Here is a 22,639-nt window from a genome sequence, read left to right on the forward strand (position 1 = left end):
ATGATGAAATGTAATATATTAACAAATTCTTTGAGACTAGAGATATAAAGTTGTAGTAGGCTGGTTGGGATTTGGTAGAATTATCTTAGAAACATACTCACTTACCGAAGAACAAATTTATAAGTAGGATTCACTGAATAATGAGAAGAAACATTGACTTTTGAAATTATGTGGACATTAGCTGGTAGGACTAAATTCTATCTTTCACTGTTTTGTTTATCAAATTTTGCATGACATCATGATCAGAACAATTATTTCCTGTTGATAAAGTAAAATGTATTTTCTTTTTCATTTTAAATTTGTTCTGTCTTTCTGAAACTTGTAATGTGCTCATCACTGTATTGTACAAGCAAAAAAAAGGATTATTTTCAAGATTCTGTTATTAGTACATCATTCAGTTCATTCTTTTTCCCCAATATACATAAGTAATTCTGTTCAAAAATACAATCCGACACGAAGGCTACGTTCATCATCAGATGCATTCTTACTCCAAACACCCAGAGTAAAACATGGGTATGGTGATCGTGCTTTTTAGCTCACCTGAGCCAAAGGCTCAAGTGAGCTATTGCGATCGCCCTTCGTCCGGCGTCCGTCGTGCGTAAACTTTTTACATTTTCATCTTCTTCTTGAAAACCCCAAGACTAATTTTCATCAAACTTGGCAGGTAGCATCCCTAGGGGGTTAGGAACTCAATTTGCAAAAATGGGCACCATGCCCCACCCAGGGGGCCCCCAGGGGGCCCCCAGGGGGGCCCAAACCCCCCAAAATTAAGGAATCTGTAAAAATCTTCTTCTCTAGAACCAGAAGTGATAGAGCTAAGTTAATACTATGAGTATGGGGAGGGGGGTGGGGAGGGGTCCTAATAGGGCCTAAATTGTACATTTTCATCTTGTTCTTGAGAACCCCATGACCCATTTTCACCAAACTTGGCAGGTAGCATCCCAAGGGGGTTAGGATCTCATTTTGTTAAGATGGGCACCATGCCCCACCCAGGGGGCCCCCAGGGGGGCCCAAACCCTCCAAAATGAAGGAATCTTTAAAAATCTTCTCTAGAATCAGAAGTGATAGAGCTAAGATAATACTATGAGTGAGTACATTAATGACTGTAGTTTCAAGTTTGTTCACAGCAGATCCAGGGGTGCCCCTCTTGGGGGCGGGGGGGGGGGGGGGGGGGGGGGTGGGAAGGTCCAAATGGGGGCCTGAATTGTACATTTTCATCTTCTTCCTGAAAACCTCAAACTTGGCAGGTAGCATCCCTAGGGGGTCAGGATCTCAATTTATCAAAGTGGGCACCATGCCCCACCCAGTGGGCCCCAGGGGTTCCCAATCCCCCCAAATTAAGGAATCTTAAAAAATTTGGGCCCTTATAAGTTATTGTACATTTTCATCTTCTACTTGAGAATGCCTGGTCAAATTTTAGTAGAGCTGTGAATAATTTAGATTAGTGACTGCGTGAAAGGTGAACTTGCGATACTCAGGTGAGCGCTAGACCCGCGGGTCTCTTGTTCCGTTATGGGACCAAAATTGTGGAATCAGTTACCTCTTCAGTTAAGGGAACTGTCATCTACAGAGTCATTCAAATCCAAACTTAAAACTTATCTGTTCCTTTCATACTGAGGACTGTAATTGCTGTATGTCATTAATATTGGATCAATATTGTATTTTTAATTGATATATGTTGTATTCTTTATTTGGTATATATTTGCTTTTGTTTACCATTTTCTTCTTTGTTGAAATGTTTGAATATGTATATGCATGTAAATATATGATATTTTTTTCATTTTTGAAGCGCCATGAGCACTGAAAAGAGGACCTGTGCGCTATACAAGTATCCACTATTATTATTATTATTATTATTATTTGACAGCTATGCCTCTTATATCTCTGCAAGGTTCTTTGCAAGGAATTAAAATAGCTGCAGAGATTGCAACTGATTGATAAATTTAAAAAATAACTTGATGCAAAAATCATTACTTTGAACTAAAGAGATTGTTAAGTGTTCAAAACCGCATGTGCTTCAGAGAGATTTACAGATTGATTTCCTTCTTGGAAAATAAAACTTTTTTAAACTGGCTTAGACTGTTGTGTGTAATAAATATCTGTTGTCTGTTGTGCATATTTTGTCAACATTTGTCCATTGCATGTAAAATCTGCACCACTCAAGCCAAGATTTTGTACTAATTTGGCAGAAATCTTCATTAAGGGGCAGGGAACACAAGGTTATTCAAATAGAACAGGATGTGACCCTAATGCAGGCCCAAGGTCTGGGCCCAAAGCAAAATTTCAATTGTAATCTGCTTTAGATTCAGCAGAGTAATGTTGCATGTAATACCTTTACATGTTTTGAACAATGTCAGCATGGCCCCATTGGGCCTTTGGGGGAGTAATATGTTTGTGCTAAAAGTCCCCTGTTGCTTGCCATTCCATTCATAGAGGCCTTTTAAACAGGAATACCCTTCCATTTATTACAGATCTTTTGTGTTATCCCTCCCATAAGTTTCAATCATCGTCCCTCTGTCGGTAGTGCAGGTAATGTGTATTGTTTTTAGATACCTTTAACAGTACAGAATGAGGACTGTTAATAGGGGGGGGGGGGGGGAAAAACCTTTAGAGGTACATAACTACAGCTCACTTTAATAATGACATACTTTTAAGGGGCACCACATGGAATTTGCATCAACATAAAATCTATTTTTATGCTAAGGTGAGTACTGAGCTGCTGGAGGCTGTTTTTGGTTTCTTCCTAGATTTTCACTACTGTACATTGTTGTCAAAACTGTATTTCATCAAATAGCTTATAAATGCGAGAGCAGATTGCAATGTGCTAAAAAAAAGTCAAAATGTTGTGATGGTCTGTGCTCCAAATAAAGATTATGAACAATAGATGACATTATAAAAAAAAAAAATGTATTCAATCAATTTGCTTTGCAAGGTGATGGACTTGGTCAAAGGGAACCACTACCAGTTGGCCTGCACCAGGTACTTTGAGCTCTCACACAACGTCCCCGAGGCAGAGTTCCTCTTGAATCATCCCAACCAGTACTTTGAGGAGAGTGTGAGGGTCCGTGGTGGTGGAAGCAGCGCTAGGAAGGGTGAAGGTAAGGAATATACTAAGGAGCTTCTTCTTTTTTCTCTCACTTTTCTTCCTCTCCTTCTTTTCCTTCCTCGTGTTCATCTTCATTTTCCTCTCTTTGTTTGTGTTTGGACTTACATCCTTCTTCCAGTATCTTAGAGATTTGTGTGTGTTTTTTTTTTTTCAAACTCTATGTTCTTTGAGTGTGTGTACCACAGAAGGAAAATGCACAGCATATAAATTAATGCAATCAATTTTAAGTGAAAACAGTCCAGGAGCTTAGTAGTGGGTCTTCTGCCAGTCAGTGATGGAAAGCCTTCATCTGTGGAGCAGTTTGAACTGAGTTCTCTTGGAGGTCATCTAGGCTCTTTCTCCTATCCTCGGGAAACGAGCACTGTCAGTAGCATACTGTGGTGTTATGGTGTGTGAGCTAACCTCATGAATGAACCTTTCAAAAATATGCAGCTTACTGAGAAATGTGTGGTTGTCGTACAGTTTGATTCTTCAAGCATATAGATCATTTCTCACAGGATGATTTTGCCAGAAGAAATGCAGATGAAAAGTACAAGCATATTACTGAACTAGGAATGATAATAAGCATTCAAAGAGTATCATTCTTTGTGAGTACTAAGCCCCATTTAATCAAAAGATATAATCGATTGTGAATTCCCTTACCACACAGGTTGCCATACTCAAGACAGAAATTAGCCATAAAATAACTCTTCATAAAACAGGGCCCTGATTTGCATAGATTGTTTCATAGATTGTTTCATAGATTGTTACAATGCTGTTTACCTGAAGTGAAAGAAAGTAACAGATCAGCAAACATCAAGCAATGTTGGACAAATTTCAATGAAAAAAGAGATATTGAAAGTCAGCAAGTCATCCTACAATGGCAAGCTGCCAGGATTGTGACAGAGCTGTTTTAGTCTCATGACTATTATAGTTTGTGCACGATTCCTCATATTCCAGTCATATGGACACGGGTTCCCTTTCCTGAATCACAGTCTACCATAATCTGAGCCAATCTTTAGGTTTTATTGCATTTCCTTTCATCAAATCAACTTTCTCTTTCACTATTGACAGCAACAAAAAGATGACAGCTTCATACAGCACCTTTACAAATGTAGTGTGTAATTATTAATCGAAATATTAGTTTTGAAAGAGCTCTGAACAGTTACAACTGCTTAGGAAATATTGACTTCCTTGTAGATCTGTGTACCACAGTACCAATATGCTAGGTACAGCATATTTTGCATTGGTTTTCAATTCATTTTTTTTTTTTGTAAGTTTGCTGACACTTGCAAAACAAAAAATATGCCAGACAATTGTCTCCCACAGCAAATGCATTATTTATTTTGCCTCTGAGTTAGGTACACACTAACTTTGCTTTTTAAGAGGAGATCATTTTTATTTCTCATTCAGTCACTTTGGTTCGCAATCTCAAAAATAGCCTCTGACAAAAGTAAAAGCGACCAACTGTTTTGACCTGTTACATGTAACATCATTTAATGTTTTGATGCCAAGGAATTAAAAACAAGCAAAATTTATCTCACCCAGCAGAGTGAGGAAAGTCTCCACCTTTACAGTACAGATCCAAGTGACTCCCATTTTAAACAAGTCCTCTGTACTGGCATATTTTTTTTTTTTTTGTTATATCAAAATTTTCGAATATCCAAACAAATAATGCCTATATCTGATAAAGCAAAATTGTACAGAATATACAATGTAATTTGGGGATCTGAATTTTTACTTCATTGTAACAAAAATTTGCTATGATCGTGCTTGTTGTAATAGGAGTGCATTGTATGTTGTACATCAGAAGGATGAAGTGGCTTAAAGGACAAGTTCACCTTTATACACATGTGAATTGAGAGAATGCAGCAATATTGATAGAACATACCAGAGAAATTTTGAAGAAAAGTGGAAAATCCATACAAGAGTTATGATTTTTTTTAAAGTTCCAGTGCCACCATGGCCGGATAAGAAGACTTCTTCAGCTTGTGATGTCACATGTGTAGAACGACATAAAGAAAATAAAAGAAAATTCAACATATTTTCACTTTTCTTGAATGATAAAAGAGCACTTGATTTGCCTCTTTCAGAAGGCAGGTGGAAGGACATTATTGTTAACATACCTCTGTGACAAGTCGAGGGAATGTGTACTTTTTCAAAAATGAAAGTTTGTGAATTTAAGAAAAAATATTTTCCTTAACTAAATCATTCTACACATGTGACACCATAAACTGTAGTAGTCTTCTCATCCAGCAGTGACTGCACAGAGACTTTAAAAATTTGTAACTTTAGAATGGATTATCTGATTTTCCTAAAAAAATTACACCGATGTGTTCTGCTGATATTGCCGCATTTACTCAATCCGTATGTTTACAAAGGTGAACTTGTGGCCTAGTCCTGTAAAATAGATACCCTATCCCCCCGAGAATGTGTCGACATTTTAATCAGTACACCTTCACTAACATTTTCTGGCTCTCTTAGAATTTTCCTTTCATCTCCTCAGTGTAACAGTTACATGTGCTCATGAGACAATCAATGGACCTTCCTCTCTCTCCCTCTCTCTCTCTTTCTGACACACACACACACACACACACACACAAATTAGAACTACATGTATATGAAATACAGTGATATGCTTCTAGAACTTTATTGTATAAAAACCAGCACTAGGCTTCTTCTTTGTAACAAAAGATAATATTGACAGAATAATGATATTTATGCTTTGGGTCGTACAAAACTTGCATACAACAGGCCTGTTTCTACATTTTATCTCACAAAAGTACTCTTAACATTGTTGGTACATGAATAATGTTTAGATTAACTGCACTACATAAATGTACAACCAGCTCCCCTAAATTGCGTCATTTTGTGCACGTAAAGGTTTCAAAGTCATTTATCGTCCTGCAGATGATGATGAATCATTCTGCGCATTACCACAGCAACAGCAATTTGATAGATGATTTATTGCCAATATCTGTAACACAAAACCACTGCAAATACGTACTGCCCAACAAAAGTATAGGGTTTCTGTTCACCAATAATCACACAAATATCTACAACAGTAACTGAGGAAATATACTGATGCTCCTCTAAGCAGGAGATAGATGTTAAGCATATTTATGACATTGAAAACAATTTGTTTATTGATAAGAAATTCAATAAATGTATGCAGATAAAATGGGTTTCAAAGGAATCACATAAACTTGTTCTGAATGACAGATAACACCTTTGTATGTAGTAAACAACTACATACTCACTACTGCGTGTATGTTCAAATGTTTTATTAATCTTTTGCTCACACAGGAATGGTATGGTAAATTATAGTACGATATAGTTTGGTACAATATACAAAAATTGAACAGTCCTGAATGTGAGGATAAGAAATTTCCCACGGGGTGAAAGATGAGACACAATATTCAACTTCGCTTTGCCTTGCAGAACAATGCTTCTCATCTTTCATCAAAGGCGAAATCTTGTTCTACTGCGCGAACAAAGGCCATTCACTGTTTGTTTTATACGACGTCGGATGTTAAAGGGAAAGGTCCATGCTAAGGCCTGAATATGTTGTATGATGATATAAATGTGAAACTTCGAGTTTGATGAAGAACCTGTGGGGGTGAGTAAGTGTTTGGCGATATCATCGAATGCTATCCTTTACAGTAATAGCAAACAATATTGAGAGGGAATACATATGTTTTCTTACTTGACGTGATGAGCAGTCAATAAATCAGATACCAAAAATATTTCAAAGGCAGTGCACACACTATATGGTATAGTACAGCATGGTGTGGTACAGATTAGATTATATGTCAGTTTGCGCTTTAATGCCTTCTGAATTTAATATTTGTGAAACAAAAGACCACAAAGAAAATATCACACCTACATCACTATAGTGTATGTTAATTCACTATGTGGAAATTCTGGTCATCCCTTACCGTGCCTCAGTACTTTACATGATGGTATGATAATTCTTTATTAAGGTCACAGATAAAAGGGAAACTTGTTTTTTCAAAGATGTCTTTCATTAAAATCATAAAAGAACTTTCAACAGCTGACATGCCTTTTAGAGTGTCAGAGAGAAAAAAATCCCCCTATGATACACTGTATTACAGCATAGTTACTTGGAATAAAAAGAAAAAAAAAAAAACCTTCAAGCAACACATAAAAGAAAAAGTGTACTTATTTAACAGTAAAGTAAGATTCTCACTTTATAAGCCAAGTCCTATTTTGTTTTGTGAAGCAAAGGGAAATGCAAATTTGACGACATGCTCAAATGTCAACATGGATGGGATTAAAACATTTGTACAGACACACACACACAAAAGAAAAATAGTCACAGATGTCTACCCTATTTATATGATCAATGCACTTTTGATAGAACATGCTTATGTAACACACAAAGAACAGTGCACATCTACAAAATCTTGCACAGAGAATGCTTTGCATCTTGGCTTCACCTTTGCCTTTTTACAGAAAAGAAAGGAACAAAAATTACTTCCTTCCTGTCAGCGAATGAAACTTTAGGACAGCTACTAAAGGATGTTTTCTTGTTCTTCTGATTGAACTCAATTATCGTGTAGAAGCAATATGCCTAGGAGATGTTTTTCTTGCCAAATTTTATCGATGCCATGATTTAAGAGCAACTTCTATGGTAATTTGTGCCCACAGTATAGTTGCTTGGGCAGTCACAATTTAGTTTAAAAAAGAAAGGCTTCTCCTTTAATAGCGTGATATGCTACAGGATACAGACACAATTTTACACATGAAGATATTCAGCCATTGTAAGTTTAGACTTCAGCGAAATTTAAAAAACAAAACAAACTGTGTGCCATAATGCTGGACAGCATGGAAGCACATAACTCAGTTACAAAATTGCAGAATAAGTCTTTGTGACCGAAAAGAAAAAAAAAGTGACTGCTGCAAGTATATCGTGGCAATGAAAACCAATGCATGAACAATGCATGTCCGAAAGATTAAAGCATTTTGTGGACAATTTGTAAATTCGATATGACCAAACACAGATTACAATTGTATGTGGTACTAACTGGCATGCACTGGTATGCAATAATGCAGGAGTAGTTCGGAAGCCAAATTTGTAAAAGTGTTCTGTCAGAACAGCTTTTGCACATTATATCCACAGGATTTGTGGAAGGTGGTCCTGACAGCATCAATACAGCTGTAGTAGTGCATTTTTTTCAGCCATGCACAGTGGTTGAGTTCAGGCATATTTTCTGACATGTATAATCATTTTGCTCACATACTATCCATTACCCAATGATTTTTTTAAAACTTTTTTTTTATGAAGCAGGCACCAATGCTTCATCCCCCCCCCAAAAAAAACAAACAAACAAACAAACAAACAAACAAACAATGAAATAGGATTTTGGGGACAATGGCACCAGGATTGATGTTAACAAGTGTGCTAATCTCTCGTAACAGTTGACTTATATATGAAAATTTGTACCAAATCCAGCACAAAGTCTGAGTGTTTGACACATGCTGTAGCCGTGTCCTGTTACTACATTCAATTTAATTTCCACTAGTTGAAACCAAATAAAAAAAAAAGGAATCATCTCAGAAGTTGAAATGAACTAAATAAAGAATGAATAATTTGTATATGAAATAAATTGTAGTCCACTATGACATGCAGGAGGTTCCATGAAAAATTACTGTTGCAGGAAAATACAATTTGCAAGTCTTAACCCCACCCCCAGTAACTGGAACTGGGCATTCACAAAAAGCAACAGTAGAAGGGATTATGTGTATGTTGTACATGGAATATTTATTGGTGGATAATTACTCAGTGAAGCTTGGTAGCTTTTGATTTATGTGTTGGACACACAGGGCATGCAATATCCAAATCTTGCATCTTAGGTGCGTACAGTATTAACAAACATTTCCAAATTTCCCGATGAGCAATACATGGTGAAAACAGATCTCGATGTCATTTCCTGTCATTCTATACATTTAGAACTGTGAAATTTTGTTGTCATGTGACACTTTATAGTAATGAGAAGATTTCCTGGTAGACATATAAAAAATATATTGTATAAAATGGATGTTTACCCCACATCAAAAGTGTATTTACAGTTACTAAAATATTGTCTGGAATACATGGATACTAAAGTATTTAAGGATTTAAGCATTTCCCAGTAATATACAACATTTGTACACACTTTATTTACAATCTATGATTGATATGCTATAGTTAGTCTCTTTGATCTGTACATTCAATGTCACATTTTTAACACAATTAGATTTTCTGATAATCATATTACTTGTTGAAATATCGTGGCCAAACTGTCATATGAGAGTAACTGCTGTAGTTGTAAGTACCACTGTCCTGAACATACACTTGCTAGTACACTTACATTAAATTTTATTAAAGTGCACAATATCTTTTTGTCACACTGGTACAGCTGTATGGTCATACATCACTTGTGGTCAATGAATCTCTGCTGACATAAGCTACCAGTACTCCCTGTTGATTCTCAAAACACATTATACAAGTGTAGACTTACATTGTGTTTTGTATACATTGTAGTGGATTTTTCCAGCTGATTATTTACAGAGAAATTACTAGACACAAACTTTGTATCTACAACTGTAGTACATGTACATGTACATTCAGCCATGAATATGGACATGATAGAACTTGTACTACATGTACATGTAAATCGTATTATCAATAGTACCTACGTAACTTTGTTTACAGATCTGAATAAATCAAACACTTACTGGTTTTTAACAGAAGATGCAATGTCTGCCACAAAAAAAAGTATTTCTCCAATTTTCCTAGCATCGAAAGAACTGAAAATGCACTGTACGCACTTACATGTACATCGTAAAGTGTACAATTGTAGCTTATTGTTTAAAATGAATACATGCCTATATGACTGGATATGCCAGTGGGCAAGGTCAGACAGCATCAAAGCGTATAATGTAAGGTCTGTAACTGATGGAATGGCAAATGTACAGATGTTGAGGCAAGACGATATTGTGCAGCATTTTAAATGTGCAACAAATGGAGATCCATTACAATTTTTCCACTGAGAGGAGCATCTCTTCACAAATGCATTTTCCCTGATCTTACCAGCACAGGATTACTTTTGTCAGTACCGGTATCCACACGAAACTCAGGAACTCAGGAAATACCTCAGCTCCTCCTATTTTTGGAATCAAATGCTCTCATGCCTCATGACTCTCATGCCTCACGACTCTCATGCATGGACATGGACCATTTATGGTGTGTCATGACAAAAGAGTAAAGAGCGAAAACAGCAAACACACAATATACTGGTGCTTTCTATTCATAAGAATTCAGCCGTATTTTCCCTTTCATTGACATTTTGTTGAACTACAAAAAACATACAAGTACGTATGCAGAGGTGTAGGGAAAAGCAATTGAAAAGTTTCTGCCAAACATATTCCCCAGAATATCAAGCTTTGAGGTACACAGATAAACCTGAGCATGACACGATCTCAATGAACAATTTGTTTTCATGCAAAATATCTGCTTGAAAATGTCAGAGCACATCCAAACCTGAGATAGCTCCCACCCCCCTTAAAATAAATTCTTTGTATTATCCAATTGCAACAAATAGCATACAAGTAGTACCCCCATCACATCATTCTCTACGAGAAAATAAATTTTAGTGTCTCTTAATTATGAATACTTTTTGTACATGTGGATGACATACACATCTACATGTCATGAAAGTTGGAGAATCCTAATTACACAGTTTGTAATGGCCAGTACATATAGGTGGTAGATTATACTTTGCATAATCTCAAACAGACTGCCAATAATGAGCTGTCTTAAGGTTGAACTCATGGCCATATCACTTGCACTCGCCTGTTTCCCGAGTCTGCGACCACCAGTCGTCCATCTTTGGTTACCGAGATGCCAAGAGGTTCATCAAACAAGCCACTGTCTGTCCCATGTCGTCCAAGAGAGAGTGCGTAAGATCCAGACGGGTTGAAAACCTCGATGCGGTGGTTACCGCTGTTTGCAACATAGATGTATCCTTGGGAATCAACAGCGATGCCACTGGGGCAATTCAGCTCTCCAGGACCAGTGCCCCACTTGCCGAAGCGATACAGGTAGGTGCCTTGAGCAGAGAAGACATGGACACAGTGCTTGAATGCATCAGTGATCAGGAGCTCCCCACCTTGGGTGAAAGTGATGTAGGACGGGTTGCGAAACTGGCCGTCTCCTTCACCTTTCTTGCCAATCTGGCGAGTGTAGTTGCCCAGCGGATCAAATACTTTCACACAGCCATTGTTGTAATCACAAACATAAATGTTGTCCTTTTTGTCACACACAACTCCAAGAGGGCCATTGAAGTTGACGTTGGCCTGCCCTCTTGATCCAAACTGCTTCAGAAACTTTCCATGGAGATCCCAAATTTGCACCTTATGGTTATACCAATCTGAGATGATCAGGTGACCAGCGCTATTGGTACACACACACTTGGGGAATTGTACCTGACCTGCACCTCCACCCCTACTCCCAATCTTTGTAAGCATTCGCCCTTCCTCATTCACAACCATGATGCAGTGCTGCAATTCATCCACCACTGCAAAACAATTATTGAGCTTGTCGAGGGCATGCACTCCAGCTGGTTTCTCAAATATTTGCCCTATTACCACACTTCGCTTGCTCTGGTCTTGACTGGGTTTTTGTCTGCCCGGCATATCAAAAGTCACCCACTGGTGTGTGCTGTTTCCAGTACTCGTAGAACTTGCAGCAACTGCAGTTTGACGGGATTGTTCAGACGCCTCTGGTATGTGCACGTTCCTTCTTGGTGGAAGAGGAGGTGCTTGAGGAAGGACTGAAGATGGTGCTGTGTTCTGCCGCAACAGAACACTCCTTGGTCTTTCAGGTGCGCTGGTCGAGGACAGCCTTATGCTACCAGGTCGACGAGGAACAGGAGGTGGCTGATCTCCTCCAGCAGGGCTTGGTTGCTGACTCGAGGATGTGGTAGTTGGTAAGGATGACCCAACTGACTCCATAGATATGTGTCGCATCGAGGCAGATTGTCTTGTCGACTGTGACTGAGTTGGTAATCCTGCTGACAGTACTGGACTGGAAGTGGAAGATTCTGGTTGACTGGAAAGTGACTGGATGTGCTGAGCAGCAGGAGTGGGAGGAACCACAGCACCTGTAAGCATGGCAGCTGGTTCAGAAAGTCTCCTACTCGATCCAGTTTGCTGTCGAGTTAAAGCAAAAGCTCGACCATCATAAGAGGGTAGGGGATCAGAAGTACTGGATGCAGTGACTGTTGACTGACCTAATGGAATATTGCTATTAGCAGGAGATCCTTGCCCTGAGAAAGAAGACACTGATCCATTGACTAATGTTGACAAAGAAGGAGAGGAAGCATTCATGGAAGCAGTTGGTAGCGAAGAAGGAGAACTGAAAGGATTTGAAGAGGAACTTTGGGTAATGGAAGTGCTAGGAAGGGACATCACCCCTGACCTTGCAGCTTGCATGGACTTAAGTTTGTCTGTGCTAATGTTCAAGCACCCATATGCCTGGATACTAATTGAGAGTTGCTGCTGATTGGGATCTGAAAATGCAACATTACAGATTCGTTGGTCAATGTTCAGAGCATAGTGTTCAATCTGTGCAAGGTATCCTCGACACATGCTCAGCAGATTGATCAAGTCAGCTTCCCTTGGTTCAACAGATGACATGAGAGACTGCCGCATTTTGGAGAAGTCCACTTGGAGTTTCTGCAGGTACTGATACGCGCTAACTCTTTGACCCTGAATGAAAGCCAGTTCTTCTTGCCGGGCACTGGCAAGTTGTTTGATCATCTGATCCCGACGCAACTGCAGTTCACGAGTCCTTGCCTCAAAGGCTTTGTCTACCTGATTTTTCACAGATAGAAACAGCTCTTCAGTTTGCTTTTCCTTGCCATCAATCTTACTTAGTTCCACAGACTTTTCCTGGAGCTTTTTCGCCAACAGAGCGATAGAATTTCGCACTCCCTCATTTATAGCTGGAGGCTTTGATTCAGACTTGGGAGGAGCTGATGACAAATGTTCCTTGAAATTCTGAGTGGCAGGAGATGGGCCAGACTTCTGCTGAACCTCAAGTAATGCCAGCATAGTGAAGTTGTTGGGAAGCTGCTGGGGGCCCTCTGCTGGGCATGCATGCTCCTGCCGGCACTGAGGGCACTGCAGCTTGCTACCCTGGTTGAGCATGTCCATGCACTCCAAGCACAGAGTATGCTGGCACGGCAAAAGTTTTGGCCATCGCGTTGAAGAGTTGAAGAGCTCCAGGCACATAGGGCATTCCAGCAGTCTCTGTATTTCCTCAGCCATTGTGACAGATTCAAATTCCTCTGATGTTGAGGCTCAAACGAATTTTGAAGAAATCGAAGATCAGCACATATGGATCACCATGAGAATCAACAGGATTTTATTCACGGTCTACAAATCTAATCATTTCCCTCCAACGACGGCAGTCACTCGATCTCTCAGTTTCACTGAACTGAAGTGACGAACTTATGACACGGGTTGTGATGCATGCACGTCAGTGGTTAGCCTTGTGCAGCTTCTGATGTCAACCAGGAAGTGTCATCCTTCCAAATGTCTATGCAACACCCAAGCTGGAAAGGGCCGTGCTGATCACGTTTCTTCTGCAAAAACCTGACAAGAAAACAAACAAACAATACAACAAGAGTGAAATGTGGGCCACAGCCAACGATCAAAGGATATAGGGAAAGGGCAAATGGATGGTTGATTAATTAAAGTACTATTTAATGGAAATATGGCAGCAATCAGTAATATAAACATATGTGCAGTTAAAATAAAGGTTGGGAATCACGTACAGGATACCGAGTTAATGAAAGTACCAGTTCATACTGAAGTGTACATTTATACCCATTTCATGTCACTGGGCAGTGTGTGCACTGTACTTTCCTGCCACACAATTTCTAATTTGAAAGCTTTCTATTCAAACTTGAGTTTGCCAGGCACATACAGTTATGGTTCATTTTTAAGGAATATCATATTGTCTTGGCAGAATATTTCAGTTGCTAAAAATGTGTTAAAATGCACTTTCCAAATATAGTTGTTGTCCTTTCGGAGTGAAGATTTCTGGTATCACACATTACAACATCCATGTTTTTTCAGGGGGGCATTTCATGGAGGAACTTGTCGGATAAAATGTCCAACAAGTTCAGAGAAATAAGCCAATCAGACTAAAGAATTTCTCAAAACTTGTCGGATATAATTGACTTGTCAGATATTTTATCCGACAAGTTCCTTCATGAAATGCCCCCCAGATCATACATTATAATCATCTCCATGTATTTTCTTTTAGATTTCAAATGAAAAGACCACTAGCTGCTAAATCTTTGAACAAAGGGCTGACATTTGAAAACACAGTATTGCATTCGTGCAATCAAAAGCTCCAGAAACATGTTTCAATCACTTATCAGGTTACTTGTGAATTCTTTGTAGAGTGAAACCAACTATCTCAAGAGTGTGTACATAAAGTTCTTCCTTTTTAATTGCTCCTTGCTCTCTGAGTGTTCATATTTGATCTATTGTAGAAACCAGTAGAAGACAATGGTGTGGGGGTTTGAAGAAATTGCTTCTTTTGCCCATTGCTTCAAAATAAATGGGTAAGTGGTTTGTTGTGACACACAACACTTAGCTGACTTAAAGTATACAATCACCTGGAAATTTCTGAGTTGATGTACATGTAAACCACACATCGTAGGAAGCTACACTTAGACTTAGTAAACTTAGGAAGATACAATGTATGAAGACCTGAAAACTACAAGATGCATACAAAATAAGGACAGAAAAGCCCAGAATTGGAGCCCTGTGATAACCTGATAATATAAAAACAAAAAACAGCTATATATCCAGTAAAGACGTTCACACAATTGTTCTCCAGGATAAGTCACTGATATTTGTCATTTTTACTTCTATTCAATACTAATCCATTTTGTTGCATATTATTAAGGACAGATCGCAGGTAATTCCACATTTTTTTTCCCCAACACCTACAATAATTTTGTCTCTTTTTTTAACACAAGCTTGTCATACAGTTGTAAACCCATGCAATTACACTTTTTCTACGATTCTATGTCTCACACTTGATGATGCATATTGAGGTAGTAAGAATCTGGCAAGCCAAATGTCAAGCAGGACAGGATAATTAAACCAGTAGACAGAAGCACACAAATTAACTGTGTACCAGGATCCTTTGTGCGTACGTAGCCAAACAAATTACTCACATGATGGACGTCAGAGATGTTAAAATACTGACTTGCTGTCCACCTGACCAGACATTTCAGTGTGCTACAGAATAGACAATGTCACACTCACTCCCCTACATCTAATACAAATCTTATCTCACGACAGCTGAAAGGGATCTGTAAAATTCACTTCTTTCCGTGCAAAAATGATGGGCTGATCAGTATAAAAAGAAATATATTATTGCTGGACATGAGTATTATCATATGAATACAATAATACAATATGATGTATGTACAGTATGTGCAATCATAGCCAAAGACTACCCGACTTCTCATACAATTTAAGAAGAGTTTTGGTCAGTACATGCATGAAGACGGGATTGTGTGTCTACAAATATTAAGGCACCGATACATTAACATTTATACTGCAAATACATGTTCAATCTTATTTCATTTATCTCCTTGGACATTCACAGTCTTCTTCTATGAAGAGTTATAAATGCTATTCTAAAATGTAATAATACTTGTATAACAGCGTTTAGGGTTATGAAGTTTTGTGTTAAGAACCTGAATTGTGAAGGTAAAAGCAAGGTCATGATTAGAACACAGGTACTGTAAGAACAGATACTATGTCTATCAGTTTACGTCATCTCTTCCAGTGCACAATGGAGAGGTAATGCAACACAAATTAATTGATTTTCAGACAGATCCTAATGACGGTTGGGTGTATGGACCAATCAGGTTGTTCCCTGATGTACGTGAGCACTACAATCACTGCCGACGTAATCCAAAATTGCCCCCCCTACTAATGGATATGACAGATAGTCCAACTGCCCTGTGCATTGATTGATACATGTACTACATGTACAGATGTTGTCTTATGTATGTATAGGACTAGGAGTCTGTATGTGTGTGTTTGCATGTGTTGTATAACGAGAGGCTAATTCTTATAATTCCACTTATGTGTTAGACTTTGTATGCTGATCCACGCGATACATTGATAGTACACGCTTGATCTTCACTATACCATTTGTGTGGTGTCATTTCTATGGGTAATCACATCCAAATAAGGAAAAGTTGGACAAATAGATGAAAATTAATAATACAACTATCATACGGCAAATGAGTTTGATGATCACCAATACGTAATGTTGTGTTTTGATCATTAAAACTCTTTTCAAATTAACTCCAATCAAGCAAGCAAAGTTCTCGTTCACCTTCAAGGATATCACAAACCAGCATTTTCCAAGAAGTCAACACAAAACTTGCTCAGTAATACTGTTATGCAGAATTTCATGTCAGTTCTCTTATACAAACATGGTATGATTTGGAAGAAAAGAAAAATACCCAAAAATATATTGTACTGTATGTTGGAAAAATGATTTAGCAGCACAAGAAAGAAGAATAAAGCTGCTTTTTTTTTTTGTTCGGCCGAATAGAAAAAAAAAAAAATACTGAATATCAGTGACTGACGAAACATGCACAGTCAGCAAAGAGCATCCACTATAATTTATCACAGATCAGTCTTTGTCTTCACAAAGCAAACAAATGTCTGTTATATTTTCTGCACATGAATTAAGTTAGTAACACCAGGAACAGTGCACTTGGACTGGTATTCTTTCAAATCATCCTTTAAGGTAAATACAGATAGGTGCACCAGAACTTGTTCAACCTTTTCTTATTGCTGAGCCTCCACATGTGCTGGTATTTAAGATGAACTTTAGAACTCCCCAATGTACATACACGTAGCACACATACAGTATATAAATGCCACTATACCAACCATACCCACTTGCTCTATAATGACTGAAAGATTCCAATGTGTTCCCGTTATACATACTGCTGTATGTAGCAGTTTTGAAACTTTACATTCCCTGATTATACCCCAAGGACTGGTGTGAATACATTGTACAGTTCTGTACATGTACAGAATTTTTTAGTGAGGGGCAGTACATTGTACTGTACATTTATGTATTCATTTTCAGGAAACAATTGGAACATTCTGCACATAAATTTTTAGAAGTACATGTCTCATCACATCTTATTCTATACATCAGACAGAAAGAGATGTATGTTTCCTTATTGGCTAGATTTTCATATTGTAAGTTCCTGAATTGAACGATGAAATACAAATTATCCCATTGTCTGCATGTGTTATTGCCAAGTCAAGAGTCGTGCTGGTATATCAAGAAATGAAAATGAGCGCTTTACTTTTTATTGCAAGACTGATGGATAATCGGTAGAAAAGACTCCTATTGTACTTTTAATTTTTGAATATACATTGTATATTCCTCTGTTCAAGAGAGAACTCAAGACCTTTTTATTTCAGTAACTGTGCTTTCTTTCAATTGGGATCTCTTCATGAATGAAGCAATTTGGGAGGAGGTCTTACCTTTCTGCGCCAAGAGTGCCACTGTGTGACAGACATGGCGCATTACAAGACTCCATTATTATTATTATTATTATCATTATTATATTTCCATTTTATATCTTTAAAGGTTTTCTGTGTACTGGTACATGTGAATATCATATGAAGGAGTGAAGAGATTGTGTTACAGGACACATCTTAACTATTTTTATTTCCAATGGTGGGTATAGTGGATCCATCTTGTGTACGTTGAGTCTCTCCTGAACCAATCCCCCACCTCTGTGATTTGACACTAATGAGGCATGGAACACAATGGAAGATTGTAAAAGATACTCTACGTGTAGATTGTAAACTTGTGCCACCACACGGCTGGGCTGGTTTCCGCAAATTCAAGACTAGTCTCAGGTTGTGTGGATATCTGGTCATGACCTGGAAAATTAAAGAGATCTATCAGTGCGGTATTTGCGGTGGACAGAAATCCCACGATCCCATTCCCCGTATCCTGGTCACTGAGTGAAAAACGTCCTTCCTTCCTGCAATAGTGCCTTCCTCTGTACTAGCTGCTCACGCCCACACTTTAAAGGGACTGTACAGTAGTGGTTGAGGTGGGGATTCATGTTTTGAACATTCTTAAGTGAGATAATGAGAAACCTCTTATGAAATATGAAAGAGCATGTGATTTTAAGAAGGATTCAACGTTTATTTGATGAAAATTGGTTTTCAAATGGCTGAGATATCCCCAAAAGTGATAATAATAAAAGGCGACATGCCCCACCTTTATTAGGATCTCTTTGTTTCACCTTGTTTTTGGATATCTCAGCCATTTCAAAACCGATTTTCATCAAATAAACTTTTGATACCCCTTAGAATTGCATGCTCTTTGACATCTCATAGAGTGGTTTCTGAATATCTCGCAAAACGTTAAAAGATAAATCCTCACCCCGACCAGAACTGTACACACCCTTTAACTAATCAACTGTCCTCGTTCTGACTAAGCTTCTCTTTGTTGGAGGAGGACAATTTGCAGTGAACAGGTGGAAGCCATACCACAAGTGAATAATCAATCAAGACAGAGGATAGTGTGCAAGGAGAGTCACAGGTAAAATTTCAGGCAAAACAGGCATTGTTAAAAGAGCTCAACCATTTGAAACACAAAAATTGATTATTTGGAGGAAAAGAGGTTTGCAGAACAGTACAAATGTATGTACAATGTGTACATTTCTGTTTCTCATCTCTATACAAAAAAAAAAAAATAACTTTAAAGTTTAAATTGACAAAGTACAGCTGTATTCAGACCCATTTTTAATTTTTGATAAGTGAAGGTGTAAATCTGTAGATTGCTGTAACTCTGCACTTACCCTGTCCTGTTGTTTGAATTTTCTTCCACTAAATATAAAATTCGTGTAAATTACTTCAAACTGCTCTTTAACCTTCAAAGTCGTTTTATGTAAACCCTAAAAACAATCGACTGTGAGTTAACTTATAATACATTGTATATATGTATCAGTAAGTTGCCAAATGTAACATCTCACAACATAATCCATGGGTAGACATATGACAAAGATAATGTGAAAGATAGCCTGTGCTTCCTTTCCTCTATGGTTCATCATAGCTTCCTTTTGGCCATGTTCCTGAATTTCAGTCAGTGGGACAGAGGTTGTAGCCCACCAGCATTTAACACCGCAAAACCAGAAATAATGGCGGTATCATACCGGTATGGATTTTTTTTTTTTTTCGAATTGGAGCCGACAGCCTTCTTTGCAGTGCTCACGAAATGTTCACGAATATGAGCCCGCATGAGACAGCCTTCTGTATGAAAATTTTGTGAATTGCCACTGGCATTTAAGTGATGCATTAGAGTAGACAAGAACTTGCGTGAATTATAATTTTGCAAATCTTGGTTCCTCACGAAATTCATGAAAATTTCATGCACGCAAAAAAATTGTGCATGTAATGCAGTTTCTTCAGTGACAAGGTACTTTAAAATCAGCTCTATACTGTTTCCTTGTGCATGTGATGCGGTGTTTTCAGTCTACAATGTATTATTAAACCAGATAGAGCTGTATGTGTGTAAGTGCAGTTTGTTATAGCCAAACAAATAAAGTACATATTATGTTATGTGGATATTTCATGATAATTTTGGGGCATGATACTTTGCTACATTGTAACAATTTTTATTTTAATCATATATAACTGTTTGGAGCATACTGTAACAGGACATGCAGCTGAGACATCCAATTCCCCTTGCTTGTCACAACAGACAAATTTAGACAATGGGACATTTCTGAGAATAAAATGTAATATTTCATCTGACTAATCTTTAGGACACAAATGTATTAGAAGTAGTTCAATATTATGCTTCTGTCACAATCCTTCTAAAACCTGGATCTAGACATCTGAACAGGGAAAATTATCTGGAGCAATATTTAAACCATACAGTTGGGGTCTAATGATGCTGTTACCTCCAGTTAAATGAATGGTATATATTATGCTGTCCAATGTATGGATAGAATAACATTTGAGATAAGCCCTGTACATGTTTGACTAACAGAGATGTCCAATTTTCCATTTTTTTACTGTTCCGCACCTATAGTTTACTAGTCCTGTTCTTTTTTCTTTTTACTCTTTTTTTAACTGGCCCCAATGATTTTTTTAAAACATTTTTTTTTCCTTTAGAAACAGTCGTGTCAGACCACTGAATTTGGCAATTCATGAAAAGTTACTGGCCCAACAGTGATTTTGACCGGTTTTGGAACGTCGGACCGGTGCCAGTTGGGAAGCATTGTATATAAAACTCACGCCCAAATACAAAATACATGTACAGACATTAGTAATGGTCACATTTTGGCAACTACTGTACGGTACATGGAAAGTATGCTCTTCCAAAAAAAGTTTTTATAAACTCCCTCTGCCAATTATAGCCTTCCTACATTTAATATACACATAGGTCAACAGAGACTCCAACTCTCCCGCTTTCGACGGGAGATCTCCCGCCGAAAGCTCATTTTTACAAAATCTCCCGTTCTCCCGCTTGAGGATTAATGTCTCTCGCCCTGGCTCTGTGTCTCCCGTTTGAAATGATTTCTTACTTTTTGTCTTCGTTTGTTGAAAAATAGGCCTTAGATAGCACGAGAGAGCATCAAGAACCCTAATTATTAGAGCTTCCAGGGCCCAAACGGGCCCTGGACCCCGGCCGCAAGGAACTTCGCGCTCGTGATTATGTGCTTCGCGCACATTAAGTTGGAGTCTCCCGTTTGCTAGGGGTTGCAGGTGGGAGAATCTCCAGATCAAAAGGTGCTTGGGGTTGGAGTCTCTGGGTCAAGCACAGGATACCAGACAAAATCAGTACATTGTATGCTTATCATTAGTTTGCACCATGCAAACTTGGAGCAAACTCAAAACATGTTCAGTTGTACACATTTGTTGTTCAAGTGTATACATTGTAAAATGCACTGGCCAGCCACAACCTTTACAACTTGTCACATTCTGACAAATGTGGTGAAACAGGAAACGAAACTGAATGCTTCTGATGCGATTTCCACATGGCTGCCAGATATCGCGCCTGCTGATTGCCCTGCTGTAAACGTTTACCGACATTTTAGCACCATTACAGGGATCGCATGGAACAGCATTAACACATGCGCTCAAGGTAAAGCAATTGATGTGGCGTAACTCGGAAGGATGTTCATATTAAATATACATTCACTTGTCACTCTTTTCATTTTAACTCACGTAAACTAGCCCAAGGTAAAAGAAACCGATATGTTAGTAGCATCTGCCATATGATGCATGTATACAATTGTCATGTCAACTCAAACAAATCTCTGGAATTCACCATTATGCACAGTGCACAGACACAGATGCACAATTTTAACCATTTGTTGGTCCTTATCCAGGTCAAATTATACACAAGAGTTCTCCATTAAAGAACAGAAAATAAGACAAATAAAAAATAGTAAGTAGTACATAAACTTCTAGATTCATACAACATTTAATGCTCCAATGATGTACATGTACATATCTTTATGGGATGCTCCTTTTAGGTCCTACTGGTATTGCACAAGACACCATTATAAAACATTCTCTACCTGCTCTTCATGTATTTTTTTTTTTACCTTACAGAAAGGACCCCCTCCCCCCCCCCAAAAAAAAAAATAATAATAATAACGTACAATGTAGCTTTACATCATGCCTTTCATTATTCTGCATTTTTTCTCACCCATTCCCCCCCCCCCCAAAGTTGAATGAGCTTCTTCAAATCAAAGCAATTTTTTTTTTCAGACTTTGATAAAATAAGTAAAAATCAATTTGCCCATACCTTTATGGGCATACATTATATCAAATGTCTCTCTTTGGCAAGACCTCTTATGGCACGAACTCAAAGGTGATAAAGTTGGCACATGAATGCCAAAATCAGACTTAATTGGCATTCCTGAACTTTCCTGTGTCTTGTCCGAGGGTTCCCATGTCTTGTGAAATTGTAAACTGTATCATGAAACCAAGGAGTTATAGTGTACCTGATAACTCCTTGATGAAACTATGAACAGCATTTTGATGTATTTTTGTGTGGGGTGACCGTGTTGTCTTAGACCCATTACTTTGTCTACTGTAATAAGCCAAGCTCATCGCCAATCATGTGCAGCATTCAAATAAAAAGTAATCATACCTTGGAAGTGGGCTTGAAGTTCAACCAATACAAGAAATGCATTTTCTCTCCTTTTCTTATTGATTTTGCTTTGGGATACTACTGTATAGACCGAATATTTCGCAAGGTTTTTATTTTCGCGAATTTTGCGAGTCGGGTGCCATAAGCTGTAGTTCAGGTTCCATAAGCTGTATTATTTCAAGAAATATAGGTGTTATAAATAAAGTTAAATTTTGTTTACCCAAGAATGTTCTTTTAAAGTTACATTCATCTTTGATTTTACCTTATTTGAATTATGGTATACTCACCTGGGGAAA

The 22,639-nt window shown here is 38.1% G+C and overlaps 2 protein-coding genes across 2 annotated transcripts in view; one reads left to right on the top strand and one right to left on the bottom strand.

Annotated features, from left to right (window-relative positions):
* Positions 1-22,639, top strand: part of LOC140233678 (DNA primase large subunit-like) — a 53,714-nt gene that overhangs the window by 13,900 nt on the left and 17,175 nt on the right. Inside the window, exon 11 of the mRNA XM_072313777.1 lies at positions 2,933-3,098. Within this exon, the coding sequence (XP_072169878.1) occupies positions 2,933-3,098 (166 nt within the window). The remainder of the gene's footprint in view (positions 1-2,932; positions 3,099-22,639) is intronic.
* LOC140234214 (uncharacterized) lies at positions 10,296-13,560 on the bottom strand. The gene has a single exon (XM_072314276.1). The coding sequence runs from the start codon at positions 13,418-13,420 to the stop codon at positions 10,919-10,921; it is 2,502 nt and encodes an 833-aa protein (XP_072170377.1). The 5' UTR covers positions 13,421-13,560; the 3' UTR covers positions 10,296-10,918.

This window comes from Diadema setosum, chromosome 10, assembly GCF_964275005.1.
Source record: "Diadema setosum chromosome 10, eeDiaSeto1, whole genome shotgun sequence".
Taxonomy (NCBI): Eukaryota; Metazoa; Echinodermata; class Echinoidea; order Diadematoida; family Diadematidae; genus Diadema; species Diadema setosum.

Coding starts and splice junctions, on each gene's coding strand:
- LOC140234214 (XM_072314276.1), bottom strand. CDS start 13,420: ATGGCTGAGGAAATACAGAGACTGCTGGAATGCCCTATGTGCCTGGAG.